The 18469-nt window shown below is 45.0% G+C and overlaps 2 protein-coding genes and 1 long non-coding RNA gene across 3 annotated transcripts in view; 1 reads left to right on the top strand and 2 right to left on the bottom strand.

The window, feature by feature from the left end:
* LOC146513407 (neuronal acetylcholine receptor subunit alpha-7) overlaps positions 1-18469 on the bottom strand; it is a 121558-nt gene that overhangs the window by 15703 nt on the left and 87386 nt on the right. The window lies entirely within an intron of this gene.
* LOC146513410 (zinc finger protein 277-like) lies at positions 11238-18443 on the top strand. The gene is made up of 12 exons (XM_085167889.1): positions 11238-11329; positions 11844-12057; positions 12324-12412; positions 12526-12608; positions 12829-12920; positions 14782-14892; positions 14971-15103; positions 15228-15295; positions 15543-15639; positions 17482-17524; positions 17609-17783; positions 17961-18443. Exons 1-12 carry the CDS (start codon positions 11302-11304, stop codon positions 18148-18150), a joined length of 1323 nt encoding a protein of 440 aa, XP_085024015.1. The 5' UTR covers positions 11238-11301; the 3' UTR covers positions 18151-18443.
* LOC146513411 (uncharacterized) lies at positions 11654-16203 on the bottom strand. The gene is made up of 2 exons (XR_014875268.1): positions 15747-16203; positions 11654-15304 (listed from the first exon to the last, which is right to left on the bottom strand). It is a non-coding gene; the product is annotated as an uncharacterized LOC146513411 (long non-coding RNA).

Raw genomic sequence — 18469 nt, 5'->3', positions numbered from 1 at the left:
CCTCTGCATCTCAGCATCTCCTGACGATTTACGTGGCCTACAGCTTCATGGCCGGGTTGCTGTTGTTCCCAGTCTCTTCTAATTTCCCACTAACAGCTGACTGTGGAATATTTAGTAGTGAGGACATTTCCTGACTGAACGTGTTGCACAGGTGGTGTCCTATCATGGTACCACACTGGAATTCACTGAGCTCCTGACAGCGAGTCATTCTTTCACAATCGTTTGTAGAAGCAGTCTGCATCCTTAGCTGCTTGACTTCATACACATGGAGGTGAATGGAACACCTGAATTTAATGAAAACAGAGTCTTTGTGTTTTTAGTTGGTTTAGCCTCTTGAGTGGCATCTTGTTGTGTCTATTTGGTCTGTAAGTCTGACGTCATTAGCCATTTCCGGATCCAAACTCCACTTCAGGTCCCAAAGCCGAATGAACACTGTGGCATCACTGAGAGTTACAAACTGTCTAAATTCTTTCATCTTTAATAAAATCAGTATTGCTGCTTTACCAGGTGTAACAATTAAGTTTAACATCCAGGCATCCATGAAAACAGATTTATGAAGTTTAGTTAGAAGTTAGCAGGAAGTTAGCTCGCTAGCTTCCATCTAAGCATGATATAGCATGTTCTGACTGAGAGATTTCTGAATAAATTAAAACGTACAGCTCTGCTGTCACTTCCAACATGAATGAAGACAGAAAACTAAACAGCAGTGACGTTTGTGGGGTTACTGAAGTTGGGCTAGCTGGTATATAATGATGTGCTATGTGATCGCTAGCGACACAGCTATGTTAGCATAACATTAGCACAGTGAAGCTGGAGGATGAACGCAAACCTTTTTCCACTTGATAAAAGTTAACGTGAGGGCTCCCGATGGTTTTGGGCTTTTTTAAGTGGCTTGTTTAGATTAAATAGAACAAGATGAAAAGCATATGTTAAAAACACAACAGCCTTAGCAAACACAGAGTAGTTCAGACCTGGCAGCAGGGTTCATATGTCACACTTAAAGAGCAGATGGGCTGCTGAGTGTTTCTTCTTCACTTACTATGTGTTTATACATCACTAATACAGATTGTGAATGAGATGTCATATATCTTATTGTTTGAACAGAGTGAGTAATTAGCAGACAGAGATCAGTTCAGTATGTCAGAATTTGGTAACTGCAGTGTGAGGAACAGAGAAATGCAACCATCTCCAGGCCTTAACTCAAGGTTAGAGATAAGAAATGGAAAACGAAGAGAAGAAAACTAAATGTCAGCTTGTAAATGGATAATTTAGCCTGACTGCGATCAGCTGTTCCCTCCAAACCTCACTGAGCTCAGCTGCTGAAGCTAATCAGTCACCTCAGAGGGCAACTCCAGGCACCAAACTTTGACTCTTGTTGCCTCAGCAGCTGGAAACAATTATGCAACCAATTACAGGAACTCTGAGCAACAAATCAACAACTGTTCAATAATTTCAGTCTGCATATGGAGAGCAGCCTGTACATAATCTATATTAGTGTATTGGGTGTGGGTTGATGGGGGCATTTGGTGTGTTTTTGCTCTCTCCTTTCCACAAACACTGATATTTTCTGGATTTATCAGCTGCCCTGCACCTGAGAGGGTGATCGGAGAAGTCGGCCAAGTGTAGATGCCAGCGATCAAAGGCGCTCCCGCTGTGAACGTTTGTTGGAATGTGTGTTTAATAAGATGATGGCGGATGGAGCTCGCTGCACAGCAGAGAAACTGTCTCAAACTGGGTAAAGACTTGGAAAGATGCTATGATCAGAAGAAGATCCAACATGGAAGGCTGCACGGAGCATCTTTTGGACAGACATGAATACAGGTGTACATTTTGCCCTCTGGTGTGCCTTGAAATTATGCAAATTATTTCCCCTACACCTTCTGTACTACCATTGCAACATGGCTGAGAGAAATTGGAAGATATCCAGTGTTCACAGGTAGAGCTTAAAGGTCATCTGTCATCGTTATCTGACAAAATCAGCGAGTCATCCACAAGCCACAGGATCCTGTATTTCAAATCCCAGAGCATCTTTCTGGATTTACTTCCCCTGACATTGGTGGTCAAGTTAAGCAGTCACACAAAGCCAGTTACAAACCCACTTTCCTGGTTTTATACCTAAAACAACTATAAACTGCCACAGTCAGAAAACTCTTTCTCCACCTACTGAGTACCCACCTAACCTAATGTGACCACATGGTGGCCCAACACAACCCAATTTACGACATCTACCAACACTTCACAACAACACAGTAGATTAACAAAGCCGGAACATTTACGGAGCATAATATATTATATTACAACACAAAAAAACCTTCAACACAGTCCGTCATGGTGAAGAGAGAGCTGAGAGTAAAAGCGAAGCTCTCAATTTAACGGTCGATCTACTTCCCTACCCTCACCTATGGTCACGAGCTGTGGGTAGTGACTGAAAGAACGAGATTGCGGATACAAGCGGCAGAAATCAGCTTCCTCTGAAGGGTGGCTGGCCTCTCCCTTAGAGGATAAGGAGTTTGGCCATCCAGGAGGGGCTCAGAGTAGAGCGGCTGCTGCTCCACATTGAAAGGAGCCAGTTGAGGTGGTTTGATAAGGGCGTCTGACAAGGATGCCTGCTGGGTGAGGTGTTCTAGGCATGTCCCACTGCAAGAGGCCCCGGGCCAGAATCAGGACATGCTGGAGAGATTATATCTCTCGGCTGGCCTGGGAACGCCTTGGTGTTCCTGCGGACAAGCTGGAGGAGGTGGTTGGGGAGAGGGAGGTCTGGGCTTCTCTGTCTCTGACCCCGGATACGCGGAAGAAGATGGATGGATAAAAAATCCAGATCAAAAGTTACAAACAACATGAATTAAAGATCATAACAATGCATGCACTCATTTACTCACAGCCAGGCAGACCTTCAGTACAGTGAAGAAAAACACAACTGTTACACAAAACAAGAAAAACAAAGTAAAACATGAAGTAACCAAAAGAAAAAGAACAATTTTCTGAGACCAGAAAAGTGACGTGAAATGTAGCAAAAAGACAGACAGCAAAAAAAACTACAAATACAGAAAAACTACAAATACACGACACACACCCACATCTGGTGTGATTTCCCGAGCTGCTCTGACATAGATGCAGTCATGCAGATGTTGTTCTGATGACATCACTGTCACAGGTGTAGGTGGTCACCTGCAGATGTTTAGGAAACATGTTACACACAGTTCTGTGGTGTGTGTGTGTGTGTGTGTGTGTGTGTGTGTGTGTGTGTGTGTGTGTGAGAGAGAGAGAGAGAGAGCTGGAGTGTGTGTGTGTGAGCTGGATAAAGAGCAGAGGAAGAAGAGCCCTTGTGGCTGTTGTGACTCTGATCCGTGTGGGTGACTCAGCTCGCATCATGACGTCTTCTGAGGTTCTCGGGCTCCAAACACGAGGAACGGTGTAGGTGCCGAGCAGGCGGTTGCTATGCAACAATTCATCGCCAGCAGCATCCAGGTTGGACCCGAGTGGAGAGCAGCAGTCAGGCGGAGGGGGTGGTGTGTTCTTTGAAAAGCCGGAGGAAAGCAGCGTTTCTGCAGCGAGCTGTCAGTAGATTTGATTATGTGGAAGCTTAATGGAGAGGATCGGACCAGAGCAGCTGCAAACGGAGATACGGTGCAGATAAATCCGGAAGACCGGGATGGAGGATGTGTAAAAACAGGCAAAATGGGGCCTGGATGAACAGAGTGACACTAATTTGAAGCTTGCAACAGGCTGATGTAAGACAGGTACAGTGAGAGGCAGCGCAGTGTTTACGCTTTACAGTGAAGGGATGAAGATGCAGAGTCTGTAAATATTTACCGATCAGCTCTTCTCGATATGAAGCCGACCTCACATCAGCTGTGACAGTCGGACCAGTTAAACACAAGTGTTTTATGGTTACATCTTTTAAAAATCACCTTGTTCATTTAAACTCCTGTCACAGAACAAAAAGGAATTGCATCATGGGTAATGTAGGTAATGAATAAATAAAGTACTTCCTGTTCTGCTGCACTGATTGTGACCATCTTTGTTGAATTGTCACAGGAGAATTATTTTAGCAGAAAGTTCAAAGATCCGGGCAGTCGGGAGTTTTTCTACATTCACGATTTCCAGTTCTGGTGAGAAGAAATCTTCAAATTTCACTCAGTAAAACTGAAGCTCGGACTTCTTGGATGTTCTGTTGGTAACTTTACAGCAGTCTTATTATTGATCACATGATGTCATTAAAAATGCTCCAGAAGCATAAACATGGTCCTGAGGTCCAGGTCAGGTGAAGCTGAGCAGACAGCTCTCGCCTGTGTCACCATCCACCTGTCACTCAAATAGGCCACGCCCCTAGTAATGCAAAATGTAATCCTTAATACAATTCAAACGGGCGACCAGTGTTGGTCAAGTTACTTGAAAAAAGTAATCAGTAACTAATTACTGATTACTTCCCCAAAAAAGTAATCCCATTACCTTACTGATTACTTATTTTCAAAAGTAATTAATTACTTAGTTATTTAGTTACTTTTTAAAAACATGATTTACAACCTGAATAGGTGATAAAGTGATAGATCTTTCAGCCCAATTCTACTTTTTCTGCATAATCATCATACAAAATGTAATCAAATGGAAAAGTCTCTTTTTAAAACTTGTTTTATTAGTTTTAATCTTTTAACTTTATGCATCAAGCAAACATTTAATTATCTGCAACATTCTCTGACTGGAAGAAATTAGTTTAACATTTAAACCTATTTTCTGCACATTCCAGCACATAAAATAAAATATTTTGTGTGTTTACACTCAGTCTTTCAAATAGATGCAAGTAAAACACAGCAGAAAATAAATAAAGTCAAAGACTAGCGGTCCTGTTGCTCTATTTTCACCTGTAAAGCAGGAGTGGGGTAGGCGGAGGTTTACCCTGGTGCAGGTGTGCAGCGGTCAGTGGAAGAATCCGCGAGTTTCTCTGAGTTTCCCATTACGTCGTAGCTACTCGGTGCTTGTTTGGAAGTTTAGGGGTTTTTTTCTCTGTAAAAAGAAGTTTTCTTCCCACGCACAACGGACACTAATGTTTTTGTCACTTTTTATGGAATCAAACTCAAAGTAAGGTCAGTACTTCCACGCTTTAAACGCTGCACGCTCATACTCTCTCTGCACTCGATATATGATCCATTGTTGATCTGCACACAGCTGTTGTCACGAACGTCGCACTCGCTTACGTCACTGTCATGAGACGCAAAAGAATCATGGTTTTAGTAACGCAGTAACGCAGCGTTCCTACGGGAAAGTAACGGTAATCTAATTACTGTTTTTGCAATAGTAATCCCTTACTTTACTTGTTACTTGAAAAAAGTAATCAGATTACAGTCTCTGCCTGCCCATCTCTGCCTGCGAGAGTCGCAGTGAAGCACAAAGTCAGTTTGGAGGAAGTAAAGCTGTGACCTGCATATTCTCTGGATCCAAAAACAGCATAAAAATGTTAATAATAATACAGACTGTGGAAGTTAACTTATTAATGTCACCAGCACATCTTTTTAAGCCCATCGGAGCGTGCACGCTCTGTTTTGTGTAACTTTTTTTAAATGCCAGTAAAATTGCAACTACGTAAGAGACGCAATAATAAGGAGTTGTTCTTACGTAACATACATTCAACTTGTTGTAGGTCACGGTCTCATCCACAAATGGCTGTTTGCAAAAATCCCATAAAAAGCGTTGGCAACACCAAAACCATTAAAATCCAGAAACACACTTTGCCGATCAGCTGTTCATAGCACTTCCTATGATCGAATAAACGTCGGCGTAAACTATGGCGTGGCCGCTATTACCTTCGAAAACCGGAAGTGACGCCATTTTCTGTGGGAAATGTAGTTTTCTCCCTGCAGGACATTTCAAAGGTTTACTGGTGTTTTTAGAGTCATGTTTGACTTTATGTCTTTCTGTAAAGTTTCTGGGAGGCGTAAACTTAAATTTCACTGTTGGAAATAGTTTATTTTTGATGCAGTTTTTTTGTTTATCAAATAATATTTATTTTCATTTTTCTTAAAGTTTAAAAAAAATATCTCAAAAATGAAACTACAAAGACACTCCAGATACATTTCCTGTAAACTATTTTGAGCAACTTTTTTCTTTTACAGTTTTGAGGGACAAACCTCTGAAATCTGTAACTAGAAACCATTTTTGCAATAGTAATCCCTTACTTTACTCGTTACTTGAAAAAAGTAATCAGATTACAGTAACGCGTTACAAGTAACACGTTACTGCCCATCTCTGCGGGCGACTTATAAAAACATTGTCGTTGCTACAGTTGCTATGAGGGACGAAAGGATCCATTAAAGGCGGACATTAACCGCTGGAGCCTCTGGTGGGCGTTGGCGGAACTGCAGCTTGTAAATACTGTGTTTGATAAATATTTGATTGTTTTACAGATATTCTCAGGCAGTCCTAACACTCCAGCTGCATTATGTCACGCTAAACTTAAAATAAGACGGCAATCTCCTGAGGTTTGTCACAGTAAACTACGACACTGGGATGCAGTGATTCAGTTTAGAAGCAGTCAGGGTCACTCGGTTTGCTGCTGTGTGGATATTTTAGCACTCTGAGCTTCGGTGTGGACGTCCAGGCCTCCAAACGTGCTTTTGCTTCACCTGAAGCATCAGGAACCCTGCCCTCTTTGAGTTACAGTGTTCAGGCTTGGAGGGAGAAAAAAAAGAAGATTGATGCGGCTCGTGTTGAAGTCACGGTCTAAATCAGAAATCCTCATCATATCCAGGCTGACCGAGGCCGCCTCGCCTCGCTTCTCTCCAGGGTTTAATTAGAGCCCCTGGGCTCGGTGTGAATAATGCAGCACCTGAACGCACCTGAGCGGCCTGCTCGAGCAGAACGAGGAGCCGCAGGGAGGCCGAGAGAGCACCAACTCCAGAGGGAGAGAGAGGGCGGTGAAAGGGTTTGAAAGAGTAACATCATAACATCTGAAGGTTTTCATGTCGCTCTAATGATGTCCTGACAGAACCACGAGGGGCATCAGAAACATCTGTGTCACACCTGTCCATCACTACATCTGTGTTAGTGACACTGCTGGAAGAATCCAGGTTGCTTTGATTATTGTTTGCACTAACACTGCAAGCATCAGACTAAATCATACTTATTATTTATGACCCCACAGTACCATATCACCCTATTAGAGCACTTCGCTCCCGCTCTGCAGGCCTACTTGTTGTTCCTAGAGTATTTAAAAGTAGAATGGGAGGGAGAGCCTTCAGTTTTCAGGCCCCTCTTCTGTGGAACCAGCTTCCAGTTTGGATTCAGGAGACAGACACTATCTCTACTTTCAAGATTAGGCTTCAAACTTTCCTTTTTGCTAAAGCATATAGTTAGGGCTGGACCAGGTGACCCTGAATCCTCCCTTAGTTATGCTGCAATAGACGTAGGCTGCCGGGGGATTCCCATGATGCACTGGGTGTTTCTTCTTCACTCACTACTGAATCATATCTGTTATTAATCTCTGTCTCTCTTCCACAGCATGTCTTTATCCTGTCTTCCTTCTCTCACCCCAACCAATCACAGCAGATGGCCCCGCCCCTCCCTGAGCCTGGTTCTGCCGGAGGTTTCTTCCTGTTAAAAGAGAGTTTTTCCTTCCCACTGTTGCCAAAGTGCTGCTCACATGTCATTGTTGGAGTTTCTCTTTGTTCTTTATGATCATAAGGTTCTTACTCTCCAATATAAAGTACCTGGAGGCAACTGTTGGGATTTTTTGCTGTATAAATAAAAGTGAACTGAGTTGAATGTAATTTGGTTGAACAGGAAATTCACATCATGGATTTGCAGAGGCCGTGTGATGACGTCATGTCAACATGGACCAAAACCTCTGAGGGATGTTTCCAGAAACTTTTTAAATTTGTGCCACAAATAATTAAAGCAGCAGAGACTCAGCTTCACTGTCATTCAGCCATTTGACATGATATCAATGAAACACAGATTCAGGGTCCACGAGCATTTATGACTCTTATTAGATGATATGTGTTTGTTTCTGCTGCTGTTCCTGTGTCTATGATGTTGGAGACCTCACCTGCTCAACCGCCTGCCATAACCACGCCACCATCACTTTACCTACCTGTTGCTGCTGCCTCACCGTCCACTCTACCCCCAGTGGCTGCTACACCACCATCATTTCCACTGCCTGCCGCTGCCACACCATCTTCACCATCAGTTCAACTGTTGGCGGCTGCGGCGCTGCCGGAGGGACCAGCACAGCCTGCGTGTCACAAACCACCTGCAATGCTTCGCCATGGGCCATCGGAGCTCTTACGTGGCTGGACCTACTACAAGGCTGTCATCAGATCAATGGCCGGCCACCAGAACTGCTATGCCACAGCTGCCAGACCGGTGGCAGGCCACTCGAGCTGTTTTCCTGCCGTCACCGTCCATCGGGCCAGCTGCCGAAACTGTGGGACGCCACCGCCAGAACTGCGGTTGGTTTTTTCAGTTTTTTGGGGACTGTTTTGACACCGCTGCTGGACGTGTGGTTGGACTTTGAAACTGTTGGGATTAGGGGCTCTGTTTGCTCGAGGATTTTGTTTTTGCACGGAGAGTGCGGAGACTCGGGAGCAGAGTGCAGACACTTGGGAGAAGGCACGACACGGGAGTCGTGGGAGCGCACTGGAGATTTATTGTGTGTTACTTTTACTTCACTGTAAATCAACGCACTGTTTACTGCAGAGTCCAGCATTTAGGTCCTTTCTCCCGCATCCCCACAGTCTGCCACACAGACCGCGACATTCTCAGGTGTCAGTGTTGCAGCATGCTGCCAACAACAAGTAAAACATTACAAATAACTACAATTAATAGAACAAGAAATTCTCAAAAATTAATACTAAAATATGCAAAAACATAAATAACAATCACAAATATATAATATTTATGTAAATATAATAGTTCTTCTTTATTTTAATGACTATTTACAGATTTTCACTGGAGGCATCAAAACTATGGATGAACACATGTAATTAAACCGTCGGCCTTCTCTCAGCGAGCTTCATGGTCACCTGACATGGTTTCACTTCACAGGTGTGTTAACTCCAAAGCTGGAATCCTGGAATTTCTTGCCTTCTGAATCTTGTTGGGACTAGAAGCCAGGTTGGTACACAGTAGGGCTGCACGATATTAGGAAAACCTGCGATGTGCGATAACTGTGATCAATATTGCGATAACGATATGACTTGCAATCGATTATTAAAAGCCACCCCTAGTCTTGCAGCATGTTTCGTACATTTGTGGAATGGCGACATGGGAAAAGTAGTTTCGTGAGGGGATGCGGTATCTCCGGTCCACTTTATGTATCAGACTGGTGAAGCCCTCTCTGCTAACTGTATTTATAGGCATCATGTCTTTGTCAAAAAATGTGTAATGGCCTCTGTTATTTCTTTGTAGCGCTTCAACGTTTTCTCATAAGGAGTTCCACTTGAAAAACTCTGATACAGAGACGACTGTTGGACTGCGGCGCTCTTTGTCTTAACATTAGCAACATTAGCTAGCCCTGTCTTTCTGGAACTCTTCAAACAGTTCTCTGTGGTTGTTGAAGATGATGGTGGAGTCGTGTTGCCACGGATGTTCGGGAAGTTTTGCAGAGCACCTGTGTTTGGAGAACGTCATCTTTACCAAATCCAAAGTACCTCCAAATAAGCGAGGTACTATTTTTTTTAGCCACGAGTTCATAGTCAGTAGCGTTCTCGTCATGCGTCTCGCTCTCAGCCTTTACAACTCCGACTCGTTGCTGCAGCGTTGTTCGCTCCCCACCTACATAGGAGGCGGGCCTCTAATCCATTTGATTGGTTAATGCCGTGAAGGGCTCTATTCGACTGGTCAAATGTGTAAAGGGGTTTCTTTGATTGGCAAATTCTTTAAAGCACGTGTGTAAACATTTTAAGGTACCCAATTATCGCAGTTTACGCCGTCTTTTGCAACGGGCCCATCGCACAGGCTGATGTTGCGATGACAATAAATTTTAAATTTATTGTGCAGGCCTAGTACACAGCTGACAGCTCTATTTGGCAAGAACCAATCAGCGAAGGAAACAACAGTCTGTCATTACGTTAAGAACTGAAGGTCAGTCAATCCAGGAAATTGCAAAAACTTCACAAAAACCATAAAGCGCTACAATGAAACGGGCTCACACGAGGACTGCCCCAGGAAAGCAAGACCCAGAGTCCCCTCTGCTGCTGAGGATACATTCATCCACCAGCCAAGTTAACAGCTACTCAGATCAGAGCGCAGATAAATGCCACATAGAGCTCCGGTAACAGACACACTCGACATCAGCTGTTCAGAGGAGACTGTGTGGTCAAATAGCAAGCAGAGGAGATTAGTTTGGGCCAAGAAACACAAGAAATGGACAAGGAATGCTGGACTAAAAAACTGCAGTCACAAAGACTGACTCTGAGCACTTTTCGGTGATTACAGAGTCACAATAACGTGTCATATATGAGATTATCACCATGGCATGACATCACATCATGTATGTATTTGCAATATTAAAAAAAACAGCTGACAGTGTGTTTTCATATTTTCATTCTGTGCTTAAAAGGAGAAAGGTTTATTATTTATGCAGTGTTGCTGTCATTGCTTTTATCTATAGTTTTTTGTTTTGAGAATAACAGCACCAAACCTGAGAGTGAGTCAGGCTGCAGGATGAACACCGAGCTGTTTGTGCCCCCCAGTGGTCTTTGACTAAACGTGCTTCCAGTGAATTCCCGAATCCAAGCTGGATGATGAGCTGTGTGTCATCAGCAGCCACTCCACCTTAAAACTGACTTCACGTATAAACCGTGGGTCATTTATTTAAGAATTTGCACCATATCCAGCCTTCTTGTGCCCCCCTGTACAGAAACTCAAATGTTATTTTCAGACTTTTATTTTAGGGAACCTTACACCTGTACACATGGTACACATTCACAAATAACGTTTCATTTAAAAAATTGTAATAGAGGGGAGGACACATATGCTAATGTAATGTTAATAAATGGGGATTTATGAACACTAAACTTTCATGTTCAGAGAACACTCTCAGGTATATCTTGAGGATCTGAGTGTTCATGTGATTTATATTCTTTGCTATATATATGCAACAACGTCCAATGTTACATGTTAGTCAACTTCATTCACATTAATTAACCTTCAGCTTTCGAAACTTAAGTTTTTACATTTCCTTGAACCACTTGAATGCACCTTTTCTAATTCGTGTTTTACCGGGGGTCCGCGAAGGCGCTTCGTTGGCATTTTACGGCCTCCGATTGGTTCGATTTGTGTTATTTGCACCACGTGACACCAGACATGGCCGCCAGCGAGCCGAGTAAAGACGGTAAGTGTGACTTTTTAAACGTGTCCGCGGCTTTAATGCTGATATCTGGTGGTCTGCGTGCAAAGGTTTGGGTGTCGGTGACTCTCCGAGTCTGTGGGAATTCACAAAGAGCAGAAAAAAGGCTAAAAAAAATCAGAAAATCAGGCGGGAACCCGCCCGGCTAAGCTAGCAGGCTAGGAAATAGCTGGGCTGCTAACTCTGATTATACAGCAATCTCTATATTCAGTCAGTACACTCAGTCTGACAGCTGTGAAGTTTATTCAGGATTTAACAGCGTGTAAAGTCTGAGCTCGATTAATGAGTTGATTAATTAATTTTTTAAAAAACTTTTAGACCATAGTTTTGTCCCCACGGGTGATGAAAATAATTGTATTCAGACAGATTTTTGTAGATCAGAGGGAAATGCTTCTTCATGCCAGGCTGTACATTCTCGCTTCCGCTTGGTTTTGACTCACCTGGTCTGGAGTAGAGTGTGTGTGGTATATAAGGTGTAGTCTCTCTTCTGCTTTCTCAGGTAAGGACAGCATTCTGGAGCCGCTGTGTTTCCCCGATCAGCCGGCTGACACCTCCAGCCCTCCCGGTGTTCAATGTCCCGGCTCCGAGCCGCTGGTCTGCCTGTTCTGCTCTGAGTCCGTCCCACCGCCGCGGAAAGACGTCCTCCTCAGACACCTGCTGATGGAGCACAAGCTTGTCATCGCCGACGTCAAACTCATCGCAGACGTCCCAAAGTACGAGCCACACATGCTCCGGCTCACTCGTTTAACTCTCGGGAACACGTTTGGATGTTTTTAGCATTTGGAACTCGATCATTTCACCAAAGACTTACTGTGATTATTTGGGGTGATGGGGGGAAACCCTTACCTTACAAGTATAAATATATACAAGTCCAGCATGTCCACGCCTGTTAGTGTGCTGCTTTTATGAACCGTGACGAAGTGTTTCTGTGCGCCTGGATACCTGGCTGCGGTTTTTACTGACGAGTTTCCTCCATCAGGTACTTGCTGTACTGGAAGGGCAGATTCCTCGAGCAGCCGGTCACAGATTTCTGCAGCGTCATCAAAACCAACTCCACGGGCCCAGTCGGTGAGTTCACTCAAACCCACAGAGGACCTGACCTTTCAAAGTGAACCACGTACGCTTCCTCCAGCTCTGATTAATGACTCATTAAAAACTCGTCTTCCTCGCTGACCTGACAGAGAAGCAGGAGGACTACTTCCTGCTGTGTGACGTCCTTCCAGAAGACCGAGTCCTCCGAGAGAAGCTGCAGCAGAAACGACTGGTGAGGAGACGTGACACTCGGAGCATCCTGAGTGAATCTTGTGCTGCTGGAAGTTTTGTTTCTTTTAAACTTTATTTTGAGGCAAAATCAGAAAAATTGCAGATTTGAGTGATGATTTTACACGCTTTGTGTCGTTGTAACCTCTGCACTTTAAATATCTGAGCACTCTGAGGTAGCTTTCTGAAGAATTCCTCTGAGCTCTTCTTCTGTGCTCCCACAGGAGGAGGTCCTGGAGCAGCAGCAGAAGGAGCGAGACGACAGCAGCTTCCATCGTCCCTGCATGTTCTGCAGCGACGAGTTCACGGGAAACAGGTAAAGCGCCACAGGATTCCCATCAGTCCTGGAAACCTCACGTGTGTTAGATTAAAGCTTCCTGTAGTCATCCTCTTATGATCCAACCCCCAAAAAGCTGCTTTGACGCATTATTCCATAAACATCATTCAGTGACATGTCTGAGCCTGAACCAAGAAGCTGATCTGAGACAAGTGCAGCTCCTCATCCTTCTTCTTCTTCTGCTAAGGGTCAGGTCTCAGACCTGTGCAGGTGTGACTGGCTCCTCAATTTCAATTCAATTCAATTTTATTTATATAGCGCCAAATCACAACAAAAGTCGCCTCAAGGCGCTTCATAGATACAGAGAAAAACCCAACAATCATATGACCCCCTATGAGCAGCACTTTGGCGACAGTGGGAAGGAAAAACTCCCTTTTAACAGGAAGAAACCTCCAGCAGAACCAGGCTCAGGGAGGGGCGGGGCCATCTGCTGTGATTGGTTGGGGTGAGAGAAGGAAGACAGGATAAAGACATGCTGTGGAAGAGAGACAGAGGTTAATAACAGATATGATTCAGTGCAGAGAGGTCTGTTAATACATAGTGAGTGAGAAAGGTGACTGGAAAGGAAAAACTCAATGCATCATGGGAATCCCCGGCAGCCTACATCTATTGCAGCATAACTAAGGGAGGATTCAGGGTCACCTGGTCCAGCCCTAACTATATGCTTTAGCAAAAAGGAAAGTTTTAAGCCTAATCTTAAAAGTAGAGATAGTGTCTGTCTCCTGAATCCAAACTGGAAGCTGGTTCCACAGAAGAGGGGCCTGAAAACTGAAGGCTCTCCCTCCCATTCTACTTTTAAATACTCTAGGAACAACAAGTAGGCCTGCAGAGCGAGAGCGAAGTGCTCTAATAGGGTGATATGGTACTACAAGGTCATTAAGATAAGATGGGGCCTGATTATTTAAGACCTTGTATGTGAGGAGCAGGATTTTGAATTCTGGATTTAACAGGAAGCCAAAACAGGAGAAATCTGCTCTCTCTTTCTAGTCCCTGTCAGGACTCTTGCTGCAGCATTTTGGATTAACTGAAGGCTTTTCAGTGAGTTTTTTGGACATCCTGATAATAATGAATTACAGTCGTCCAGCCTGGAAGTAATAAATGCATGAACTAGTTTTTCAGCGTCACTCTGAGACAGGATATTTCTAATTTTAGAGATGTTGCACAAATGGAAGAACGCAGTCTTACATATTTGTTTAATATGTGCGTTGAAGGACATATCCTGGTCAAAAATGACTCCAAGGTTCCTCACAGTGTTACTGGAGGCCAAGGTAATGCCATCCAGAGTAAGAATCTGGTTAGATACCATATTTCTAAGCTTTTCAGCGCCGAGTACAATGACCTCAGTTTTATCTGAGTTAAGAAGCAGAAAGTTAGCGGCCATCCAAGTCTTTATGTCTTTAAGACATTCCTGCAGTTTAACTCATTGGTGTGTGTTATCTGGCTTCATGGCTCCTCACTGGTGTTTCCCACAGTTCTTGTGTGGATCTGTGTCTTTACCTCCAGTTAAGCTTCCATCCATCCATTTTCAGTCACTGTGTTGGTTCGCAGATGCTCGGCCTCCCTCTGCAGAGCCACCACCTCCAGCTTCTTGTGGGAGGACGCCGAGAGACATAACCCGTGTCTGCTCCGGGTCTCCTCACATTTGGAGATGCAGCGTCCCATGGCGAGAGCAGCTGCTTCCCTCTGTCCGCCACTATGGGCACGCTGTATGGATCTTGAAGTCTTGTCCAAATGGGAACTTGTGGACGAAGCCCAAAGGACTGCAGCGCAGTGCTAACAGTGATGATGTCAGCTGATGTTTTCTTTTGTTTATAAAAATGGCTCCACGTGCTGTTTCCAGGTCGTCTCTGCTGAACCACATGGCCAGAGAGCATTCCTTCAGCATCGGACTGCCGGACAACATCGTCTACTGTAGCGAGTTCCTCGACACGCTGCAGGACAAACTGGACAGGTACGCTAATCGTTGCTTTTTACTCACAGCGTTAAGTTTTGTTTCGCGCGCCTTTTCATTTTGCTCCCCTCGCTTCAGTCTGCAGTGTCTGTACTGCGAGAAAACGTTTCGAGACAAAACCACGCTGAAGGATCACATGAGGAAAAAAGCTCACCGCCGCATCAACGCCAAAAACCACGAGTACGACCGCTTCTACGTCATCAACTACCTGGTAAAAGCCAGCGACGCGCTCGCCACACGCTTCCACGTCAGGATAAACGAAGCAGTTCTGTAGAAGCAAACGCACTACCTAAATGTATTGTTCTGATTTTAAAGCGTCCTTCCTGTCCTGTCAGGAACTGGGAAAAACGTGGGAGGAGGTGCAAAGCGAAGATGACCGTGAGCTGGCGGATGATGAGGATGAGTAAGTATCCTCGTGTAGCTCTGTGAGGACGGCATTAACTAAAGTGTCCTGATTCGTATCATACAGACTGCTCTGTGTCGTGTTAAAGGCAAAAACCGGGCCGGGCTGCACGTGCGTGTAATACCAGTTTCTACCACCAGATGGTGCAGTTAGTGCATGGATGCAAAAGTTTAAATCGAGTCCATTTCCTCCTCCTCCTCTGATCCTGTGTGAACGTCTGCTCGTGTCATCTCTGTATCGTCCGCAGTGATTGGTCGGACTGGCAGGCTCATCCGGTCTCTGCAGTGTGTCTGTTCTGTGAACACCAATCGGAGACGTTGGAGCAGATCTACGCGCATATGAAGGTACGGGAACGTAGAGGTTTCAGAGAAGGAAAATATCGTTTTCTGCTTTTCTTCCCTGAAACGATTCTAAAAAGGATTCTGGGAGAACGGAGACGGTGCACGCTAACAGGAAACGATCTGCTTCCTGAGGTCTCTGCAAACATGTGAATCCATCGTTAGCACAAAACATGGATTTTACTCAAAGTGCCCTCACACACAGATGGACCGAAGCTGAAGAGCTTTTAAAATGAAGCGCCTTTTATTTTGAAAAGTTTCCAAATAAATACATGATTGTCAAATAAAAATGTTTCCTCGTCGTTGGGTCTGTGTTTCCACATGCCCGCTAGTTTAGAGACGTATTCATCATGAAGAAAACAAGACATAACAGAACATCTTCAGCAGGTTTTTCACTCGCTAACGAGGGACGTTTTGGTCAAGAAGCAGCTCTTGGAGCCCCCGCTCCTGTCTCAGGCCCAAATCCTTCAAAGAGCAGCTTCCCCGTAGCTCTTTATTGACATGACAGTTACAATACAACACAAGCACCCCCCACACACACCCCCCCCGTGTGTGTGGGGGGTGTGTGTGTGAGTGTGTATGCATGTGTAAGAACGTGTGTGTGTGTGAGTGTGTATGCATGTGTAAGAACGTGTGTGTGTGAGTGTGTATGCATGTGTAAGAACGTGTGTGTGTGAGTGTGTATGCATGTGTAAGAACGTGTGTGTGTGAGTGTGTATGCATGTGTAAGAACGTGTGTGTGTATGCATGTGTAAGAACGTGTGTGTGAGTGTGTATGCATGTGTAAGAACGTGTGTGTGAGTGTGTATGCATGTGTAAGAACGTGTGAGTGTGTATGCATGTGTAAGAACGTGTGTGTGAGTGTGTGTGTGTGTGTGTGTGAGTGTGTATGCATGTGTAAGAACGTGTGTGTGTGTGTGTGTGTGAGTGTGTGTATGCATGTGTAAGAACGTGTGTGTGTGTGTGTGAGTGTGTATGCATGTGTAAGAACGTGTGTGTGTGAGTGTGTATGCATGTGTAAGAACGTGAGTGTGTGTGTGTGTGAGTGTGTATGCATGTGTAAGAACGTGTGTGTGTGTGTGTGAGTGTGTATGCATGTGTAAGAACGTGTGTGTGTGAGTGTGTATGCATGTGTAAGAACGTGAGTGTGTGTGTGTGTGAGTGTGTATGCATGTGTAAGAACGTGTGTGTGTGTGTGAGTGTGTATGCATGTGTAAGAACGTGTGTGTGTGTGTGAGTGTGTATGCATGTGTAAGAACGTGAGTGTGTGTGTGTGAGTGTGTATGCATGTGTAAGAACGTGTGTGTGTGAGTGTGTATGCATGTGTAAGAACGTGTGTGTGTGTGTGTGTGAGTGTGTATGCATGTGTAAGAACGTGAGTGTGTGTCTGTGAGTGTGTATGCATGTGTAAGAACGTGTGTGTGTGTGTGTGTGAGTGTGTGTGTGTGTGTGATCATAAAAGCAGGAAGCAACAACAGAAGAAGCAGATGTGTCAGGATGTATCTGCATCTGCTCCTCCAGCACAGAGAGGCTGGAGAGCTCAGAGACAAAGTCTCGATCCTATAGACTGATCTCAGACCGTACAAATTTAAGAAACACAATGACAACATTCAACAATTAGACTGAACACTCGTGAACAATAAATCAAATCTAGGATTTGACGTCGACTGCAGTCAGATTTTTGTCGTCGATTAAACGTTCTGGTTTAAAGTTAGAACCAGTTTCCCAAACGTGACTTTCTGCTCACGAGTGATGAGTTCACCTGAGAGGCAGAAACGTTTCTCTCTGCTTTATGGTTTTGTCGCGTGCGTGACCCTGACATCTTTCTGTTTCGTAATTATTTTTCAGGAGGCTCACGGCTTCGACCTCCACCTCCTTAAGACCGAGCTCAGTGAGTGACATCTCCGTGGTAACCGAGCGCAGTCTTCTTCTATTTCTTCCTTCTGAGTGTTTCTAATGTTCTGTCCTCCCTCAGACCTCAAGTTCTACCAGCAGGTCAAACTGGTGAACTTCATCCGGCGGCAGATCCATCAGAGCCGCTGCTACGGCTGCACGCGGACGTTCGACTGCCGGGCGGACGCCCTGCGTCACATCGCGGCTGAAGGTCACGTGATGAAACTGCCAGAGATGTCCGCCTGGGACCAGCCGCAGTAGGTTTAACGAAGCGCCTGTGATCCGCAGTTAACCAACGAGAGCGCGGGCTTTAAAGCTGGCGTACAGCTGCTGATGAACGTGGTCAACGCCACAGACGTTTACAGTATTTTTATCAGCTTTTTTAAGTTGGGACTAATCTGAGCCTGAGCGCTAAACTTCGTCTCGCTCTGCAGGTATTACTTCCCCACGTACGAGAACGACGCTCTCCTGTGCACGCTCTCTGACAGCGAGGAAGGCGACGGTGACGAGGAGCATCGCGGCGAGGAGATCCCGGTCATCGCGGAGGACATCTCTAACCTGAGAGCGCTGAAACAGTCCAGCGTCCTCAAGCAGCTGCTGAAGGAGCGAGGAGGCAGCAGCTAGGACCACAGACGCACACGTGTCGTACGTTTGACTCCAAGTCGTCTCTGACGTCGGCTGAGCTCAGCGACCACATCCCACATGGCTGGAACGCAGCGGCACGGGCTTGAGTCCGGCCCGTGGTCTTTCCCTCTCAACTATTTCCTGTACGTCTCTACTTAGTAAAGATAAGAAAGTCCTCTCCACAGCTGGACACGCGGACGCCATGATGTCCGCTGAAACGTAATTGCTCTGCCTCGTGCAGTGAAGCTGAAACATGCGTTTATTACTCGAGTAAAAATGATTTTCCTTTGTAACTTGTAATTGTTGTTGTTGTCCCCTC

Source organism: Neolamprologus multifasciatus, chromosome 7, assembly GCF_963576455.1.
Source record: "Neolamprologus multifasciatus chromosome 7, fNeoMul1.2, whole genome shotgun sequence".
NCBI classification, from domain to species: domain Eukaryota; kingdom Metazoa; phylum Chordata; class Actinopteri; order Cichliformes; family Cichlidae; genus Neolamprologus; species Neolamprologus multifasciatus.
Note: the sequence above shows the minus strand (reverse complement) of the source record. Positions and strands in the feature narration are given on the sequence as shown.

Coding starts and splice junctions, on each gene's coding strand:
- LOC146513410 (XM_085167889.1), top strand. CDS start 11,302: ATGGCCGCCAGCGAGCCGAGTAAAGACG. Junction 12,609..12,828: donor AGCTGCAGCAGAAACGACTG/GTGAGGAGACGT, acceptor GTGCTCCCACAG/GAGGAGGTCCTGGAGCAGCA. Junction 17,525..17,608: donor CCTCCTTAAGACCGAGCTCA/GTGAGTGACATC, acceptor GTCCTCCCTCAG/ACCTCAAGTTCTACCAGCAG.